The sequence below is a fragment of the Barbus barbus genome, assembly GCF_936440315.1.
Source record: "Barbus barbus genome assembly, chromosome: 46".
Lineage (NCBI taxonomy): Eukaryota > Metazoa > Chordata > Actinopteri > Cypriniformes > Cyprinidae > Barbus > Barbus barbus.
In genome coordinates this window covers 13,896,375-13,918,167 of record NC_136724.1, presented here as the reverse complement: position 1 = coordinate 13,918,167, position 21,793 = coordinate 13,896,375, and the positions used below count along the sequence as shown (strand labels likewise).

The window sequence follows — 21,793 nt, the reverse complement described above, 5'->3', positions numbered from 1 at the left end:
TGTTTAACCATCTCATGTGTGTGATATTCCCTTTGACAACTGTCGGAAGTAATGACGTAAATGGGAATGTGATTTTGCACAAAGCTGCTCGAATGATAGCATTCTATAGTGTCAGCACAGGAAGTGTTTTTAGGAAAGAACTACAAAACAAATTATCTAAATTTTTTAGGTTTACTAGAAAAATTGTATGTTTTTAGCAATATAATACTCGACATTCCCTCAGCTTTCTTGTCTACTCTATACTGCCCTGAAGATAAAATGGCCTTAAATTGAATTTATTAATTTGTGGCATTTACAGGAAGGCCGGAAAAAAAGAAAGTCAGCTTCTCAGCCTGCCCTGTTTGTTGGGTACAAAGGTATGCGAGATAGGAGTACGATCAATACCTTCATTAGCACAAAGCACAAAAGAGGCTGCCCTCTCCGGCCTCTCAACAGCACTTGTGAGTAGATCTTTTACAGCTAGATGGGAGTTTTACAACTTCAGCACACATTGTTGCCTGTTACCTCTGTTCTGTTCTGGATGTAAATGGGTCGTTCTACAAAACAGATGCCATTGGTGTACATATGTTTAAAAAAAAAAATGAACTGAAGAATTTTAAATAATAAAAGCTGTAGCCGACTCCAACTTTTGTGATTAATATAGACATTTTCTAAGCATCAGCAAAAATAAGATATTCATTTATTTATTGCATCCTATCATACATTAAAATATAAATTTTGCGTAATGAAGTTCATTTATGCTTAAACACTTTATTTATAGAATATTTAAAATATTAGAAAAAAGTAGTTTTTCCTGTGCAATAATATACATATTTCTACACACCACATCTACAATTCCAATAACTATTTTATTTTATTTATTTTTGCATTTTATATATAAAATGTATTAAATTAGCATGAAATGGTGTAATACAATTTATTTAAGCTCACATAATTTTTTTATATGCTCGATTATGTAAAATATTACAAAAATTGTTTTAAAAATGACTTATTCAAACTTTTCATAGGAGCCAAATGTCATCCATCCATCCAGTACTAAAAGTAATGACTGTGTCTCACAGTTTCAAGATGAAAAAGCCACTTAGATAAAGTTTAGCATATTAATATACTTAATCATACACAGACATAAGAGTACGAAACACACACACACACGTTTGTTTTTGTGAAAAGTCTTGGAGTAATCTTTCCCTCACCATCGGCCCCGTATGGCCTTGTGCCCTTTAGCCCAGTGGGCACAACATGGCATGTTCCACCCACGCCAATGCAGGATCCTTAGGAAGCCAGCAGTGTCAGATAGTCTGACAACTGTTGGACAAAGAGTCATTTTCTTTTCCTGTTGTGGAAGCATAATTGGAATTACAGACTGGGCATTGGGGAGATTTCCTGGTGATACTTTTCCTCAAAGTGTCACAAGAGAAGATCAAAAATGCTTTTGCGCCACATCGTCACAGTTACTTGCGAGAGAATTTGGATAGAAATTTTGGCTCAGACAAATTGATTTATATGGTATTTAATGAAATGAGAAGCGTTTACGGTCACATCTCAATCACACCTCAGCATGGGGCTTCACATGGTTGTGGCGTTCCAGGATGAGCAACATTCTTGTGATCTGACACAGGACGAGTTTTGTTGATGAGCACCTTATATTCATAGTTAAAGGTTTAGCTCATTCAAAAATGAAATTTTTTGGGTGGTTCACCCTCATGTTCCTCTTAACCTATATGATTTTCTTCAAGATGTTCAAGTTGCTGTTTTCCATACAATGAATGTGACTAAAAAAAGTGATTCACAAAACTTGTGCACTATATTTCAAAGTTATTAAATGTCTTCGGAAGGAAATATATCTGTCAAATTGTTTTGTTTTTTCAGAGAGCTTTTATTGTGCTTTTTGTAATTGTCTTAGCGTAACAACACAAGGTTACCATTCACTTTCATTGTATGGAAAAGAGCAGCATGAACATTCTGCTAAATATCTCCTTTCATGTTCCACTGAAGAAAGTCATGTGGTTTGTAACAACATGAGTTTTATATTTTTGGGTGAACTGTGTGTTTAAGTTAATATTAACTCTAGAGCTCGAGATATTGAGGGGAGTTGTAGGAAATTAGTACATTTTTATCTCTTGACGCTAAGCATGTTTGCTGGGTTTACTCAACCGCCCCACCCATCAGCCTCTCACGGGTTTGTAAACTAATGGAGTGTCATTTGCCAAGATCTCTCTCTCTCTCTCTCTCTGTAAGAGCTTGACTGCTCTTAATCCAGGTTGAAATTTGATGTGCTGTTCGCTCAGTCAGCAGTGCGCTGGCTTCATGCCACACACATGCCCGCACACACACACTTTCGCTGTCTTGTTTGTCTTTCATTCGAATGCTCACTTATTTGAGTTTTATATGAAACGGCCTTCAGGCCTCTTGGAGGTCGTTGGTGCCTTTTTTTTAAATCCATGGAAGAAGAATGAACTGTAGAAAGAAGAAAAAAAAGAAACCAAAATAAGAAAACACATGAACCCTTTTTCTGTTTCTTGGAATTACTTTTACCATGAACTGGGGTGTGGGTGTGATAAACTACCTAGATTTCCAGGGCTATGATTTCTCAGTTTTTCCTGGTGAGTCATGCTGCACTTTAATACAGTATTCTGGGCCTGTGCAAAATTGTATATTTGTATTTTTCACCCTTTTGACCATATTCAGTGTTTGTATTTTTGTATTTGCTCTGAAATGGCTGAAAGGTGGTTGTGAATGTTATTTAAATTGCTAATACATTAAAAAGTGTAATATTGTGAAATAGGCCTGTTATTACAATTTAAAATGTTTTGTATTTTAATGTCATAAAGTGAATTTTCAGCATCATTACTCCAGTCTTCAAAGTTTCATGATCCTTCAGAAATCATTCCAATATGCTGATTTGCTGCTCAAGAAACATTTCATACATTTCGGTTTTGTATTATTACTTTTTTTAAAATTAATATCATGTTTGCATTCTAATAAATATCCTTGTGCCTCTGGACTGTCACTCTGTCCCACAAACACACTGGCCAGCTGCCCACTCTGCTGACGGCACGTTGCTTGACCTCCTCTCTGTCCCGAGGGTTTAAAGTTCCGCTTTCGGTGTCAGTGAAGAGAGCTCTGTGATGCCACAGCAGTTAACTTGATCAGAACTCTGGGAATTCAGTTTCTCAGAATTTCGTTTCAGAGAGTTTTGATTGCTCGAGCTAAGTGGGATAAAAAAATTTTTTTACAATGTTTACTCCAACTTTTCACATGGATAGGAATTACAACTCTAGGGTGGTTGCATGCACAGACTATCTTTCTTACCGATGTCTGAAATCAGGCTTTTCAGAGCGTTCCCTGACAAATGGTGGCCAGACCAGCAGTTTTTTGGTTTATGCCGTTCTCTTCCATCAGGAGCTTATGTCAGTTTGCGGGAGGTGTTGGCCATCCTCCAAGCTCAAAAATGGCCTAACTGGTTAATAAAGTTGCTGATGGAACATTCTCCTCATGGACTCTTGAATATGCCTTAATTAAATGTCATGGGAAAAATAAGGATTGATTGTTTTCCAACTGTACAGTTGCTTTGGTGTCCAAATTTCTGTTCCTTAGGGTTTAAACTATTGGTTTGTTGGGTGTCACGTAATCAAATTAACTTGTGTGTGTGTGTGTGTGTATATATAAACAACATTAAAGTCAACAAACATTCCTGGGAAGCAGCCAGAGCCATTTTTGTAGATTATGAAATTGTCTTAACTTCTGAAAAACTTTCAGGCATGAAAGTTTTCGCAGATGCTCTTCTAGTGTTTGCGCTTACCGAAGAGGGTATAACATTATGTCTACTTACAGCTCTCTGTGTTGTCTTTGTTGCAGGCTCTGTGTTGGATGTTATAAAGCACATCATTTCAAAAGGGGAACACAAGAACGGTGTACTGGATGAACCCAGTATAGCTACTGTGCTGAAAGAGGTACTTCAGGGTCTTGAGTACCTTCACAAAAATGGACAGATCCACAGGTAATACACTTTTGGAAAAGGTTTGGAACCTAAAAATGCAATTTGTCATTATTTACTTGTTGTTTTAAACCATATGCTGTATTCTGTTGAACACCAAAGGCGAATGTAGAAGAAGATTCACACAGATCCCTTTTTAATAGTGACCAGATCTTTGAAACCCCAACAATGACGAAAAGAAACCCAGCTAGAATGATTGAATCAGTGAACCAAATCAACTTATTTGTTGAAATGAGTTGGCTTGAAAGAACAATTCATTTACAAATCGGACCATTCTGGCAGAGTTGAGGAACTTGGACTCGGACTGTAATTATGAATGAATTTGGACGCGTTCGGGTAGACTTGTACTCAAACTTGACTCGGACATTTTGGACAGTTGAATCCACATCATGTATAACATGGAAGACAAAAAAATTAACAACATAAAAGACATTAATAAACATCTCCCACTCAAACTCAATTGGTTAAGGTCTTTGACTCAACTTTGACTCGACAAGATGGACCCAACATTATAAATCTGGTTCTTAATCAATCAGATTACTTGGGTGTTTTAGGCACAGTTTACTGGATTTTTATGGAATATTGACTTAAATTTTGGCTTGTCTTTCATGCAAAGCGCATCGTATGATTCAGAAGATGGGAATATAGAGCAAAAGTTTATATGGACCGCTTTTATTAAACTTTATGGTGCTGAAAAGACTTTTTTAGCGCACTACAGGAAAACAAGCAGCATGCAGATTTGAAATGACGTGAGTGTGTAAATGATGCAATTTTCATTTTTAAATGAACTATCCTTTTAAGACTTGACTGGTTTCAACACAAAGGAGGTTTGTAGGATGCCTGTGGACCGAGACTCCATTTAAATCAGCTTAATCTCAGGCGATGAATGATAGAATTAATGAATTACGTTTCAGAATCAACATCTGCTTCAGTTTCCAATAGAAATCCATGGAAAAACTGAGTGAGCCGTCCAGTCTAATTCGTACCCTTCAGTCTTTTATCATTAAATCTTTAAATCATACAAATCTCAGTTGATGTAGGCCGAGCGTAGACGACCGTTTCATTGGCAGTTTTTTTGTAAGCTCATCAAAGATTCCTTTGCTAAGTTATCTGAGACGTTCATCTTCAGACGTCAATACTGTCTTTGCGGTGATGACTCACTGATGGTTAATTTAAATCATCTGTCTGTTTCTCTCTTTCTATCTCTCCCTTTTTTATATTAATTGCTTTCTTCTCATATCCCTTGTTGCCTCTCCACAGGCACGGGCCTGTTAAAGCAGACAGTGTAAATAATTCACAGGCTTTTAGTCTGGTTAAGTACCCATGACTTGCAAGCTTGACTCTGAATCTCAATGAAGGAGACCTTGTCTTTTTGCTTCTACAGCACTGCCAGTGTGACGGGAGGTAGTTTTTGACTTATTAGAGGCTTTTGAGTGTTATTTTTAGATGTCTGACAAAAATGTACAAACACCCAGCTTTTGGAAGATGGACTGAGCTAGTTGGGGCATAGACAGACAGTGTGTGTGTGTATGTATGTATGTGTGTGTGTGTGTATATATGTATATGTGTGTATATATATATATATATATATATATATATATATATATATATATATATATATATATATATATATATATATATATATATATATATATATATATATATATGCTGTCAAACGATTAATCGCATCCAAAATAAGAGTTTTGTTTACATAATGTGTGTGTACTGTGTATATTTATTATGTGTATATATAAAGACACACAGCATATATTTTGAAGGAATTTACATGTATATATTTATATAAATTATATAATATATAAATATATTTAATATATAAGCTTAACATTTTTCTTAAATATGTACATGCATGTGTGTGTATTTATGTATACATATTAAATATACACCGTACACACACACACATTATGTAAACAAACTTTTATTTTGGATACGATTAATCATTTGACGATTAATCGTTTGACTAATATATATTTATTAGGGCCGGGACTTTAACGCGTTAATTTAGATTAATTAATTACACAAAAATAACGCGTTAAATTTTTTTAACGCATTTTAATCGCACTTATTTTTGCACCGCGGAACGTTTCTCCCTGGATGAGTTTCGGCGGACCGATTATACTGGAGCACCAACTAGCGTTCAGACCATAGACTGTAAAAAAAGACTAAAGGCTGTTTCTCAATTCCAAGAACGCAAAGAACGGACTTGCGTTCTCGTGGAGACCGGTCTTGCCAAGCTTCCTTGGAAGAACGAACTCGGAAGAACGCGAGAACACAGAACGCACACTTATGAGAACTGAGATGTAACTTACTGCGTTCTTGCTTAACTGACCGCATAGTCTCAGCATAAGAAACGGCCAATGAACAATAAATATTACAAAATGTCATAACTTATTAAAACATTTCATACTATTATAGATATTACTTTCATATAATTGTATTGTTTTATTTTACAGCGTTATATGTTTTACTGTTAAGATTCATTTTAATATGCCAATAAAAATGCAGACTTTCTCCGGGTCTTATAACTTTATTAAAATTAACCAAAATAAAACGATAAATGTTTACTTTCAACTTGAAGAGCCATTAAGTATTTGTGAGAGCGACTTTAAAGCTTACAGGCTTCCGTACACCGGCCACCCACAGCCTTTTCTGGGATTTCTAACGGCTCGATTCTCTCAAGTCTGCACTCGATGCATCCTCAGTTTCAAGAACATATCCGGGCACTTTCATGCATCCTCTGTACTTGCGTTCTTGAGAATTGGAACTGAACTTCGACGGTTAATGATGACGTAGAACGAGAACACAAGGACACAAGATCGCTGAAGAACGCATATTGAGAAACAGCCAAAAACAAACCACAGTGAACATGGACAAAGAAGCTGATGAGACCGCTTTGGTTGGCCCTTAAAAATCCATATAAAAAAAACTTACTTCTCACTGTTCTCAGGTCAAATATTTATATGCGATTAAAATGCGATTAATTTCGATTAATTAATTACAAAGCCTCTAATTAATTAGATTAATTTTTTTAATCGAGTCCCGGCCCTAATATTTATATATGTGTATGGATGGATGGATGGATGGATGGATGGATGGATGGAGTATGTATGAGTGCACGCACGCACGCACACACGCACACACACGCATAATACATGTATACTGTATATTGTATATTTTTTATATTTATTTGTACATGCTTGTGTATGTCACACATTGTATAATATAAGTATTAGATATTTATTCTTGTATATTATATTTTTATAAGATTTGAAATATATTTATTCAGTTATTTTTTTTTCTGAGATTGATCGGTAGATTAACATTAATGCAAATTGTCAATCACTATTTTTATTTTTATTGTTTTTTTCCACAAAAGAAAGACCCAGCTAAAATCTTACTTTATGTAACTTTTGAGAAAATATTATGATATAACACTAAAAAACATGAAGTAAAAGCCACAGAAGTCTTTTAGACTTTAAGCATGTGTCTGGCCTGTAATCTGAATCATATGAGGGAAAGGTGAAGAGGGGTTATTCGCATGTGCAGCAAGGAGCAAGTCACACATTATCCTCCACATCGCTCGAGGATGCAATTAGACACCGTGTCTTAAGACTGGCATGAAGTCAGTTGTCAAAAGGGAGTGAAGCAGCAAAATTCTTCATCATCCTCACTGTCCTGTGAAGTGCAGCAGATGGGCGTAAAAATCACTCTCTGCCTCGAGTCTCACCCGTGCCCCAGTTTAAGATCCATCTGTTTGTCAATGTAAAGCTTTGAGCTTGTCTCTGCTCTGGTGTGATCGGACTCAAATGGACTCTTTGGGTCTGTCCTCACACTGAGACTCTCTTTGTTATGGGTGTCAGCTGGGGAAACCAGAACACGTTGTCATGGCTCCCACAGAGGCTGACATCATTGTTCGGGCTGTAAGCGATCTGTATCGCTTAGATCTCAGGAAACGGTTCCGCTTTTGTTCTGACATTCTTCAGATTGCCTAGTACCATCTGGGTTTTATATGGTGGTGATGCAGTTGCATTCTGGAAAGTTTTTGAATACCTGATCCGTGGAGTATAATTATCAGTGTCCTTTTAGTCTGACTCAGAGACTTGAGAGATCTACTCATATCAGGGTGTTTCTTCCACTATGGGCACTTTTGACTTTCTTTACTTGTTGAAATTATTTTTTAATAAATATCCTTTTTTTTTTACACTGCATAATCTTATGTCATTTCAATTTCAAAATATTTAAATGTTATATTTCATCCTAGTTTTATTTTATTTTTTGGTTATTTTTTTTGTTTGTTTATGCACACACACACACACACACACACACACACACACACATGTATATATATATATATATATATATATATATATATATATATATATATATATATATATATATATATATATATATATATATATATATATATATATATATATATATATATAATTATTATTATAATTTTTATTATTATTAAAATTTATTTTTGTCTGTCTATTCTGTGTTGTTCACACACAGATCAATCACATGTGCATCTTGTTCTTGAATATTTATATCTAGTTTTCCAAATCCGACGTGTTCTTTCCTCTCAGTACCCAGTCTAAAAAAAATATACAAGCAATTACCAGTCATGCTCACGGCAGGAGTGTTACCAGCCACTCTAATCGTCTCCAAACATCTGTTACACTATAGGAACACCTCCAAACGCGCTCGAGTTTGGAGTGGACATGTGTTAGTGTGTTTTGATTTGCCCAGCAGGAGTGAACAACTGGGGCCTCTCCGAATGTGTGTGTGTGCACGTGCACGCGCGCTTATACTGCAGAAAGGTTGCAATTATGGTTTTGCACCCCTGAAGTGCATAATTAGATATCGTCATGGCAAGAGAATGTGACCGTTATGATAACAGAAACAAAGTCTTCTCCTTATGTTCAAAAGTTAATTTACATTACTGTCTGTCAGCGGCTTCAGTTTAATTCATATCTCTGCTGCCCCCAGCTGGACTTTAAAATATAATGCAAGAAGTGGGAATTACGCTTACATTTTAGAAGGCTCTTGACACAGGATGCAAATAATATATTAAAGTGAATTACCTATTAATGTTAGCTGACTTTAATCATGTTAAATATATTCTTATTGGTTCCAGTGGCATCTTTATTTTTTAATATAATTTCACACCAAGGTTCTGAATATCCAGCGGCATTATTGAGAGGGTGATATTGCTTTAAAGTTAATATAAAATAAAAGTCATTTTGAATATTTTTTACTACAATTGAAAATAATTTAATTTTAGTGAACTGAAATGACTTTCTGTACAAGAAGCTGTATGCCTATAGTATAATTAAACATGACTTCATTCTAGTTGAATCCTCCTTCAGTAGCTCTATAGTACGCTTAATTTATCATATTCATGAAACGTTTTTGTCTAGTGTTAAGGAAACCTGTGTAAAAACGTTATTTTTATTCTTTTGGTGACATTAGTGGTGCATAAATTAAACACTTCTTTTGGATTACACTGTCAGTACAGACGCCCATCTGAGTGAGATCCACATCTGTATTCTTGAATAGCTGTTTGTTTGTCTTAAAGACAGACTTCCTGTGTTTGTCCGCAGGGATCTCAAAGCTGGAAACATCCTGCTGGGGGAGGACGGATCAGTGCAAATCGCAGGTACCTTACTTTCTGCCTAACAGTGAAATATGCCTATTATAGTCCAGCTAATGCAAAAAACCACATACTGCTGTGATATTTAAAGAGACAGATTTTTTTTAAAAAATACTGTATTTCTGGCTGAAGAGCTTTTTTTCTCACCTGTCATTTTTTATAAATTTTTATTATTTAATTGTCTTATTATTCTTCAAATTTTGTTTAAAGTAAGTTTTAAGATTTTTTAAATATTTTTGAAAGAAGTTTCTTATGCTCAAGGCCACATTTTTTTTGAATAATATATTTTAATATATACTGTTTAAATATATTTTAAAATGTGATTCATTCCTGTGATGCAAAGCTGAGTTTTCAGCATCATTACTCCTTCAGAAATCATCCTTATATGCTGATTTGATACTCGAAAAGCATTTCTTATCATTGTTAAAAAAAGTAATTTATACATCTGAATACTGAAGCGTATAATTTCATGTACAATTTTTGTAATGTTTTACAGATTACTGTTTCCTTTTTAATTTAAACATACTCAAAGTGTCCTTTGTTGCTTTCTGAAGGTTGCCATACTGAATTTTGTTATTGTATACAATAACAATAAAGTATGTTTCTTATATTGGACAATGAAATGTATTTATTTTATTTTTTAACTTTTTTTAATCTTTAGATTTCGGTGTAAGTGCGTTCTTAGCCACTGGTGGTGACATGACTCGAAATAAAGTGCGGAAGACGTTTGTGGGAACGCCATGTTGGATGGCTCCAGAAGTGATGGAGCAGGTAAGTATTTCCGCCCAACAACCACTACTCACTTAAAGCCATACAAAGGAACAAACGCTCACAAATTCTGATTCCAGTGAAGAAGATGCAGTGGGCCAAAGTTCCTGAGATCACATGGTATTAAATTGGAAAAATGCCAAATAGAAGCATTTTCTCTCGTAGTTTCAAACTGTTGGCTCTCACTCTCAGTGGACTGAATTACATGGGCAATTAAAGCTCTTATTTTGTCCTTTTAAAATCTTCAAGACTTCAGAGTGCTAAAATTGCCAGTAACTGCTGGCACATGGATGCATCTCTCATGTTAAACAAATCTGTGACCGTTTGTGTGCAGGTGAAAGGTTACGACTTCAAAGCAGACATCTGGAGTTTTGGGATCACAGCCATCGAGCTTGCCACAGGCGCTGCTCCTTACCACAAATACCCTCCTATGAAGGTGAGGAAAGAGCTGGAGATACTCTAATGAATCTCACAGCTGTTTTAAGACAGTCATACATCCCTCTAATGAGAAACATGTTGTTTTTAAAGCATGTTGGGTGTGTTTGTGTTTGCAGGTGTTGATGTTGACCCTGCAGAATGATCCACCTTGCCTTGAGACTGGAATCACAGACAAAGAGATGTTGAAGAAATATGGAAAATCCTTGAGGAAGATGATCTCGTTGTGTTTGCAGAAGGACCCAGAAAAAAGGTGCTGAGTAGAGCCGCAATGATCTTGTTGGGTCATGTGAGACAAATACACTAATTTTCCAAAGTTTGGGGTCGGGAAGATTTTTTTAAATGTTCATCAAAGCTGCATTTATTTGATCAAACATTCAGTAAAACAGTAATATTGTGAAATATTGTTACGATTTAAAATAAAAAAAAGTTATATTTAATTTTTTTATTTATACCTGTGCTGTAAAGCTGACTCCAGTCTATATATTTTTGTGGAAAACTTTTTAATTTAGATTTTTGATGAACATAAATTTCAAAAGAACAGTATTCATTTGTAATAGAAATCTTTTGTAACATTATACTGCAAATGTCTTTACTGTCACTTTTGATTAATTTAATGCATCCTTGCTGAAAGAGTATACATTTCACAAAATTTTGAACCGTATATGTCAAGTAGTGATCCCACCATGGCAGCCACCACAACCTGCTCAATATAAAATAATTGCTCAAATATTTTATTCAGCTGACATGATTTTAACCATTTTCTAAAAGTACACTTTTATGTATAAAACTTTTGAATGTGGAAAAAGATTTTTTGTTTCTAGTTATTTTTCTAATGACTCTTATTGCTGATATTGCCTGAAAACACAAAGCTACAGCAAATGTATTTCAATAGTGTTTGCTTTTTAGGCCAACATCATTAGAACTCTTAAAACATAAATTCTTCCAGAAAGCCAAGGTAAGAAACTTTACTTACTTTTTATTTTATTTTTCCATGTTACTCTGTCATCATTTATTCACCCTCATGTTTTTTTGCAAATCTGTATAACTTTATTATATGTTTAGATGGTTTTTTTTTTATACTACAAAAATTCATAATTGCCACTGTTGTACTCAAAACAGGACAATAAAACTGAAAAAGTAATCCATATGTCTTCTGAAACCAAACAGTGGCTTTCACACTATATTTGAATCCAAATGCAGAGGTGTAGCTTGAAAAGATCAGTGAATGCAAGCTTTAAATTCTTGTTACACAGATACATTTTAAGTGATATTTTTATGGTGCTTTTTATATTAATCTTGACATTTATAAGTGTCTTTTGTATTTCACAAAAAATAACAGCATATTGGTTTGAAATGACATGAGGGACATTTTAATTTCTTTATGAACTGTTTCTTGTGTGTGTATAAATACCTCTACTTTCCGCCTTGTGTATGAATCCCAGTTGAGTTCAGTCTCATGACTGGGCCGTTATGTCTGTGTCTAAACAAAAGCAGGGATAAGCATCCCAGCATCCCTCTTCAACTCGCTGATAAACTATTTGCCAAATGGTGTTCCCTGTCTTCAGTTTGAATCAGTGCCCAGTAGGGGGCTGGAGTTGAATTTATGTGTCAGCCCATGTTGTGATTGAACCATAATTTTGGTTATTACAATAATTTAGAAAAATATTAATCTTTCTGTTCCGTTTTGTTTGGCAGAATAATGAATTTCTGCAGGAGAAATTATTACAGAGAGCACCTACAATAACAGAGAGAGCGAGAAAGGTGAGGAAATTGTTGTGTGATATTTTATTGGGTATTATTTCTAGTTTTATGATGTTGTAATATTTTTTTTATTGAGTTAAGCCCGGTTTTATGACCTTTTATTGTGAGATGTTTATATAGTATTATTATATGCTTCTCATACTTATTCCCATACTTATTTATTTTAGCCAGTTTAAAATCACTACAGTTGTAAATAAAACAAATTATTTGGAGTGTTTTGCAAGAAAGTACTATTTCAGTCTTTCTACTTCAAAGTTTTTGTAATTATTTATGAAATTTACTAGCAATTTCTGAGTAAAAATTGTAACTAAGTAAATAAAAATCGAAAAACTAATTTAAACAGAACTATGAATTACTTTAAAAAATGTAACGTGTGCGTATATATATATATATATATATACATACATACATGCATGTGCATACATACATATACATATGTATATGTATGTATGTTGCCAAAAGTATTGGGTCACCCCCTTCTCATGAACAGGTTTGACTACTTTAGTAATTTCTATGAGTACAAATTGCAGTATATGCAATTTGTATGCAGACCTTGAGCCAAAAACTCATCCCCAAACACCAATGATTGTACATAAGGGTACTGTCATTTTAGACACGTCCAAAACTGTTGCAACAGAAATGGAAATACAATTTTTAAATGCATTAATTTTGTTTCCATCTTTGTTGCCACAGTTTTGTTAGTGCCTTTTTCTGTTCTAAAGAAGGGGGTGTCCCAACACTTTTGTCCTTATAGTGTCTATACAAGTCATTGGTGTTTGGTGAAAAGGTCTGCATATAAAGTCACACCAGAGGAGTTCAGCTGGGATCAGGACTTGGCTTTCTGCAGACCAGTCAAATTCTTCCACACTGACTGAATCAATCATGTCTTTTTGAACCTTGCTTTATACACAGAGGCACTGTCATGTTAGAATAGATAAGGGTCCTGTCCAAACTGTTGCTATAAAATTAGAAGCACACAATTCTCTAGAATTCTCTTTAACATATGCTTTAAGATTTGTACTCATAGAAATGACTAAAGTAGTCAAACATGTTCATTAGAAGGGGGTGACCCAATACTTTTAGCTATATGGTGTATATGTGGGTCTGTCTGTGTCTGTGTCTGTGTCTGTGTGTGTGTGCATGTTTATGAGGACACAAATTTGTATAATGCCATGGGTATGACAGAGGTATTACAATATGAAGGTGGTTTATGAGGACACTGCCTATGTCCCCGTAATTCAAAAGGCTTAAAAAACATACTAAATGGTGTTTTTTTTTTTTTTTTTTTTTTTATCTAAAAATGCACAAAGTCTCCTGTGAGGGCTAAGTTTAGGTGTAGGGCAATAGCACACACAGTTTGTTCAGTATAAAAACCATTACGCCTATGGAGAGTCCCCATAAACCACAAAAACCAACGTGTGTGTGTACAAACAGAGTATTTGTATGTACTATATGTGTATATATTTGTGTGTGGTTGTATGTAGGTTCGGCGAGTTCCTGGCTCCAGTGGGAGACTCCATAAAACAGAAGATGGAGAATGGGAATGGAGTGATGATGAACTGGATGAGGAGAGCGAGGAGGGCAAAGCTGCTGTTGCTGCCTTACGGGTAACACACACACACACACACACACACACACACAAGCATAATTTCAGATCCTACTGAACATGTCATTTTGAGAGTTCCAGCTGTGGTTGTTTGCACTCTTTGTGTGTGGTAGTTTTTAATGCTGTTGGCTGTTATGGCACCTCTCATCCTTGGGCTCTGTGTTTTGTGTTTGCTGCTAAAGGAGCAGCAGTCCAAGTCGACAAGGCGACAAGTCCGTTTCTCTCATCCTCTTGAGCTGCCCCCACCCAGGGTTGTTCATTTTTCCCGCTGATACAGATGGCTCACCTTAACAAGGAAGCACACACAGTCAAACACAACATTAGGGCATACAGGAACTGGAAGTGCTAGATAATGAGAAATAAATTTTGTTTAGTTATCCAGCTTCAAAGGCTAAAACAATAAAGTTACTAGAGTTCAGGTTGGTTAAGGATGAACGTTGAACCTTCACCTGTCTGTGATAATATTTTTCTCTGCAGATCTATGCAAGAAATAATCATGCACAGTATAAAATCATTTAGATCGCTTAATATGATAACTTTTGCTCAATATCCTCAGCTTATTATGAACCTATAGCTTATGCCTGCTACAGATTTACCTACTTACCTGGCTTTTTAAGCTTGACCACACACTTCTAATCTCAATGACTAAACTGTGGTAAAGCAAAAATAATGCAACTAAACAATTCTTGCTTGGAAAAACAGAGAGACTGAATGTGTGCTTCCTGCACGCCATCTGTATTGTGTTTTTATTTATAACTTTGTCATACTGACCAAATCAATGCTCTCTGGTAACCATCCAGATTCTGCTTAACAGCCTCATAATGAGACTTCTGTTGGTTTAGGCACTAACATTCAATATGGTCACTTCTGGTCACTATAATCTTTGTATTCTAGTATAAAAAATCACTTTATATCTCTTCTATCCTTGCTGATTAAAGAAATCTTTCTGACCTTAAACATTTGAAGTAGTAGTGTAAGTCTGAACACACCTCAGGTTAGATGGCAGTGTTTAATTGTGTCTGTTTGGTTAAGGGTTTTGGAACACATTAGATGTATGTAGTTCATACTATTGAATAGAATATGTTCGTGGCAGATATTGTGTAATTTGGTTGCATATCTTAAAGGGATAGTTCACCCAAAAATGAAAATTACCCCATGATAGCCTCAAGCCATTCTTGGTGTATATGACTTTCTTCTTTCAGACGAATGCAATCAGATTTATATTTAAAAATGTCCTGGCTCTTCCAAGCTTTATAATGGCAGTGAATTGTGGTTGAGATTTTGAAGCCCAAAAAAAGTGCATCCATCCATCATAAAGTGCTCCACACAACTCTGAGGGGTTAATAAAGGCCTCCTGAAGTGAATCGATGCGTTTGTGTAGAAAAATATCCATGTTTAAAACTTTATAAACCGTAATCTTTAGCTGCTGCAAACTGTCGTACACGCATTCACGAGAAAGTGGCGTTCCAGCAGATGACAAAAGACGTAGGCATATGGTAAGCTCTGGTGAGAATATGCTAGTCTTGTGAGAGCCAAGTTTTGTTTACAACAAAGGAAAACCAGTCTCCTTGCTTATATAGAAATTCGACATTTTTCTTTACAAATCCTGTTACGTACAATAGTTATGCGGAAGCTGGAGATAAGGGCTTATAAAGTTTTAAATAGGGATATTTTTCTTACACAAACACATCAATTCACTTCAGAAGGCCTCTATTAACCCCCCGAAGCTGTGTAGACCACTTTTTTATGATGAATGGCTGCACTTTTTTGGGCTTCAAAATCTCAACAGCCATTCACTGCCATTATAAAGCTTGGAAGAGCCAGGACATTTTTTATATATTTCCGATTGTATTTGTCTGAAAGAAGAAGGTCATTTACACCTAGGATGGCTGAGTAAATCATGAGGTAATTTTAATTTTTGGGTGAACTATCTCTTTAAAACAATCCCAGTAGTCCTTCAGTTCTTGAAGGATATTTTACTCAAACTATAAAATACTTAAAATCATAGCACAAGTGTAATTAAAATATTCATGAAGGACCTTAACTCCCTGCTTCATTCCTTACTACAGTGCGTTCAAATCCAAAGCTGAATTACAGTAACCCACACCATTATATATTATAGGAAACTTGAGTTAACCTTTGACCTTTTATCTCTCACACAGTCACCAAGAGTAAAAGAAGGACTCCAGAATACAGAGGTATGTGGACCATGAGAAATCTTTCCAAATACCATAATAATGAACTATTCTTATGATTCCTGCACTATGTATCATATAATGCATTTTTGTATGCATGAAATACATGGATGACATATTGTATTTGGCAAAATAAATGGGGCACTCTGCAAAATATTGTATCCTGCAATACAGTGCATATTTTAAAAATAATGAAATATTTTATTTGGAAAAACATTACTTTTTTGTATTTTTATTACACTAAGTCTTTAAATTACAATTATACACTAAAATGCATGTATACTATATTCATATTTATTGTGTAATACATTTAATGATTTATTTATTATATATATATATATATATATATATATATATGACCAGAGATTATATTTCACAGTTATTTCTAATTTAATTTATAAACGTTTATGTGGGTCTGTGCATGTATTTGTAGATATTCCAGCCTTTCAGCAGCCACCTCCAGCCTGAACTACCTCATGCTGCTGGCCAGGGCCCGGCCAACCCTCAACACACTGCCCCAACTACAACCCCAAACCCTGCGCAGGTAAAGCACCAACAACAAATCAAACTTCACACATTTTGACATCTCTATTCCAATCAAAGCTGTTATGAAGTTATTATGCCACCTCAATCTGTACAGAGAGTCTGATCCTCTGCTTCCATCTGTAGGCCCCAGTTCCTGGAGGTGATGCCTCACCGTCCCCCATCAGTTTAGTATTAAGGTTAAGGTAAGATGTGTTTGTTTTTTTATGTTTTGATTCATTAGTTGTCATTGATCCAGTGTTGACAGGAGCAGTGGATGACTTATATTTCTCCTTCTGTTCTATAGAAACTTGAAAAAGGAACTGAATGACATAAGATTTGAGTTCATGCCTGGCAGAGGTAAGAGTGTAAAGATGTGGCTAATAGTCAACAATAAATCAAGCAATAAAAAGTCCACACAATACGCTCTTAAAGGGATACTTCACCCTAAAATTACAATTCTGTCATCATTTACTCACCCTCAGGCCATCCCAGGTGTACTTTCTTTCTGGAACACAAAATGAGATGTATAGAAAAATAATTATTTTCTGGCAATGAATGGGTCCCTCAAAGATAACGCTTGAAAGAACATGCGAAACGAACACTGGTGGTAATCCATACGACCCCAGTTGATGAATCAATGTCAGTTTTTTTGGGTAGAGTATCCCTTTAATGCAGATGTTTTCCCAAAGTGTTCATGACTCTTTAGAAAAATCACTCAATATTGTGGTTGACAGTTGTCACATTTGTCAAAGGCGGAGAACATCTCAATCTGTTCCATTTACACACTCGGGCAGTTCTTTTGTCCAACATGTTTTCCTTTAACAAATCATCATCAGTTCCTCTTTATCTCAGCTCTCTGCCCTCCAGCAGAGGCAAAAGCAAAGCTAAAGTACATTTTTTTTCCTTCCATCAGTTGTCAAAGAGCACCAGTTCTCTGCATCTGCATTTTGTCAGTGCCGTGTTGTGAATTTTCAAGACTCTCAAAATAAAACATTTAGTGTCATGCGCATTTAGCTGGCTCCAGGAGAGATGTCCATTTCTGAAGGCCTGATGTAGTGCGTGAGAATCCTCTTCTGCTCGAACACGTCTTCATTCTGCTCTCTGTACTCACTATAGTGTGTTAGCATGTTGTGTGCAGCTGATCAGTTATTAAGTTGTCAGCCTCATTCTGGAAGATCTACAAGCTTGTCAGTTCAATTATGCAGGAGGTTGTAATTTGCCAGACTCAAAGTTTGTTGGTCTAAGCAAGCCATTTAAAAAAAAAAAAAGGGGAGTTAATGCATCACATACATTTTCTTTTTCTATAGACACCGCAGATGGGGTTTCTCAGGAGCTGGTATCGGCTGGCTTGGTAGATGGGAGAGATTTAGTTATAGGTAAGATTTCTTTTTTTTTTTTTTTTTTAGAAATTAATTATTTTATTGAGCAAGAATGCATTAAATTGATCAGAAGTGATAGTAATGGCATTTATAATGTTACAAAAGATTCTATTTAAAACAAATGCTATTTTTTTTTATTTCTGTTCATCGAAGAATACTGACCCTAAAATAAATGTATCACAGTTTACATAAAAATATTAAGCAGCACAACCATTTTCAACATGGATAATGATAAAATGTTTCTTAAACACCAAATCAGCATATTAGATTTCTGAAGGATCATGTGACACTGAAGACTGGAGTAATGGCTGCTGAAAAATTAGCTTTGCATCACAAAAATAAATGACATTTTAAGATAGATTAAAATAGAAAACAGTTGTTTTAAATTGTAATATTACTGAATTGAATTACAGTAATTATTTATATATGTAATATATATTGATATGTTTGCCTATAAGTATTTCTACTGAAAGTTAGATTGATGTGCAATATGCAAAGATAAGAATTATTTAATCTTGACATTGTCATTTATTAATTATAATATATCATGTTCCTAAACGTCTGTTTTGTGTCATTTCAGTGGCTGCTAATTTGCAGAAGATAGTCGAAGAGCCTCATTCCAATAAAAATGTCACATTTAAACTGGTGAGTGACTTCTGTTTTGATTAAAGTCACTGTGTGTTAGTCCTCACTGGTGTTTTGCAGTAACACGTCATGTGTGCTGTTTTCCAGGCCTCTGGAATTGAGGGCTCTGAGATTCCTGACGATATCAAACTCTTGGGATTTGCTCAGCTCAGCATTAACTAAACTTTGGCTCTGTGCGGGACCATGAATTGCCTACAAATGTGAAAACAAACCAACACTACCAACAGAATGACACATTGATGTATTTTTTTTCCTCTTTCAATTGCCCTAAAGAAACCACTGTTGCCAAAGAGAAAGATACCATAGCGCCAGCCCATAGGATTTCAAACGGCCCAACGGAAGAGTTGCACAAACATGAGAATGATCAGAATTTGTAGGAATCGATTAAAATAAAGTTTACCATTTATTTGTGTAAGGATGCAGTTATCATAACCAGATATATAACCTTAATAGTCTTTTAATGTTTCTCTTTCTTTACTTCTTTTTTTTCTACGTTTGTCCTCGTTTTGAGCAAACTGAACTGACACCCTAAAAATGAACAATACAAAAATGCCTCCAATATAACTACTGAGCGCATAAAAGAGGAGTGAAACTCAAAGAAACATGGAGATTATAAAGGAAGTAAATGGGATTAGCTATAGTTATAGCTTTATTTTTTAACCTATATTTTCACTATGCTTTTGAAGAGATGCAACTAAGCATGTTTTATCACACAGCTTGCATTATTTACTTTAGTTTAAACCAGCTTGATGAACATTTACAGAATCTGGTTTAGAGATTTCTACTTCTGGTTGTTGCACTTTTTTACTTTCTCTGCTGTTATACTCTGAGCTTGATTTCTTCATTGTACACTGACTAGTATCAATACAAACAGATTTTTTTTTTTTCTTCAAATATTTCAGATTCTACAGATTAGCTGAATAATATGAAATGATTTATTCAGTGTCATTGAGCCCTAATGAACACTCCTGAAGGCTGGTTTTACTGTTTTTTTCACCCTTGTTTTGCTGTCTCAACTTGGCACATTTGCAAATGTTACTATCCCATGCTGCTCTAAAAGTTATTGCCTTAATATTTCTACACGTTTTTTTGCGTCACGCATATCTCCTTTGTTTTTTAGATTTTGCATTCATTTGTGAATTTTGGTTTTATTTTATTTTTTACATTATCTGTGACTTTTCATTTTTATAAGTCTCTCTGTAAGTGAAAAGGTAGAATTACCTGAGGTACCTGATGAAACTTTGGTGTTTGGCTTTTTCCTGCTCTGGAATTGAACTCTTAAGTATTCATGTGTATTTCTGTTGTGGATGAACTCAATTGAGCATGTAAATAATGTAATTTGCCATTGGTTTGATTTTATATGGGATGTTTCACTCATGGCCTTTTGTGTTCTTCATAAATAAGGTGATGGGAGGTGGTGTCAGCTACAAAAGACACATTGTGAGTGTTGGTTTGTCTTTTTGTCTGAGGGTGCCTATAATCACAGTGGGGTCTTATGTAGCATAAATCTGCCTGGTGTTTTCTGCAGGTCTGTTCTGAACTGCTGAAGTTCTCATTGAACTTATGAGAGGTTGTTTGCTTCTCCCAAGAAATCTCATTTAAACATATCACTACCTTTGTGCAAAAAATAAAATCAAATCCTGGAATAATATTAAGCAACTTAATTATTTTAAAGCAGTGTCTCACCTGGTTTATTATTATATTATTCCCCTTTGCCCTTTTTGACATTTTAATATTTTATATATACATTCAACTAATAATTTAAAACCTTTTTCAAACTTTATTTTCCAGTTTTATTTGGAAGATTCAAAAGCTTTTAGGAGGGAAGTAAAAGAAAGATTTGATGCACAAGTATTTTCTTTTCACCTCTTTACAATCACAACAAAGCTGTCCACTAAAATAGGAAAAACATAATCAAATTGCTTGCATTGAAAAGGTGAGTTTTGCTTTGAATAAGGAATTTATTTTGTGTAGATCAATGGTCAACATGATATAGTGTATAATTAAATAATATCCAGTCAAGTGCCTTCACAGTCAATTAATTTACTGTAAGCAATAAATAAATTAAAACCAAAAACAGTAAGTAAAATATCAATACATTTTTCTTTAGCTTGTTGAATTTTAAGGCATGTTTTTAAATGCTTTAAAATCAATAAACAATTAATTTAAAAGGTGCCTAAAATGCTTCCTTATTGGTTACAGTTTATATTACCGTAATTTAATATTATGCTCTGGTAGAGCTGTATATTATGTGCATTTAGATTTTCTGCATAGAAAACCAACTTAAAGAGAGAGTTCACCCAAAAATGAAAATGTTGTCATTTACTCATCCTCATGTTGTTCCAAACCCGTATGAGTTTCTTTCCTATGCTGAACATAGAAGAAAATATTTTGAAGAATGCTGGTAATCAAGCAGTTGTTAGTCCCCATTGACTTCCATAGTATTTCTTTCCCTACTATAGAAGTCAATGGGGGCCAACAACTGTTTGGTTCTTCAAAATAACTTCTGTTGTGTTCAACATAAGAAATAAACTCATAGGGGTTTAGAATGGCATGAGGGTGAGTAAATGACGACAACATTAACATTTTTGGATGAACTGTTCCTTTAAGAATAACAAAGCATTATAAATGAACTGACAAATAAGTAGTAATATGTAGACAATGGCTCTAAAAGGCACGTTTTTGTCGGGTTAAATGGAGTAACCCTAATAAAAACTATGGAAGTAAATGATAACCAGCAGCTGATGGGTTACCACCATTCTGCAAAATGTCTTCTGTGTTCAGCAGAAGAAAGTAATTCATAAA

At 34.9% G+C, this 21,793-nt stretch overlaps 1 protein-coding gene across 2 annotated transcripts in view; it reads left to right on the top strand.

The window, feature by feature from the left end:
- Positions 1 to 21,163, top strand: part of LOC306865026 (serine/threonine-protein kinase OSR1-like) — a 43,760-nt gene extending 22,597 nt beyond the window's left edge. The window contains exons 4-19 of one of the 2 annotated variants that reach the window (XM_079409351.1): positions 3,859 to 4,000; positions 9,622 to 9,677; positions 10,333 to 10,442; positions 10,774 to 10,875; positions 10,994 to 11,127; positions 11,784 to 11,832; positions 12,573 to 12,638; positions 14,123 to 14,245; positions 14,427 to 14,495; positions 16,407 to 16,442; positions 16,873 to 16,983; positions 17,109 to 17,167; positions 17,269 to 17,321; positions 18,272 to 18,340; positions 18,924 to 18,988; positions 19,076 to 21,155. In XM_079409351.1, the coding sequence (XP_079265477.1) occupies positions 3,859 to 4,000; positions 9,622 to 9,677; positions 10,333 to 10,442; positions 10,774 to 10,875; positions 10,994 to 11,127; positions 11,784 to 11,832; positions 12,573 to 12,638; positions 14,123 to 14,245; positions 14,427 to 14,495; positions 16,407 to 16,442; positions 16,873 to 16,983; positions 17,109 to 17,167; positions 17,269 to 17,321; positions 18,272 to 18,340; positions 18,924 to 18,988; positions 19,076 to 19,150 (1,319 nt within the window). In that variant the 3' untranslated portion in view covers positions 19,151 to 21,155. Of the gene's footprint in view, positions 1 to 3,858; positions 4,001 to 9,621; positions 9,678 to 10,332; positions 10,443 to 10,773; positions 10,876 to 10,993; positions 11,128 to 11,783; positions 11,833 to 12,572; positions 12,639 to 14,122; positions 14,246 to 14,426; positions 14,496 to 16,406; positions 16,443 to 16,872; positions 16,984 to 17,108; positions 17,168 to 17,268; positions 17,322 to 18,271; positions 18,341 to 18,923; positions 18,989 to 19,075 lie in introns of both variants that reach the window. The other variant, XM_079409352.1, reaches the window with a different exon arrangement.
- Positions 21,164 to 21,793: the final 630 nt, after the last annotated feature.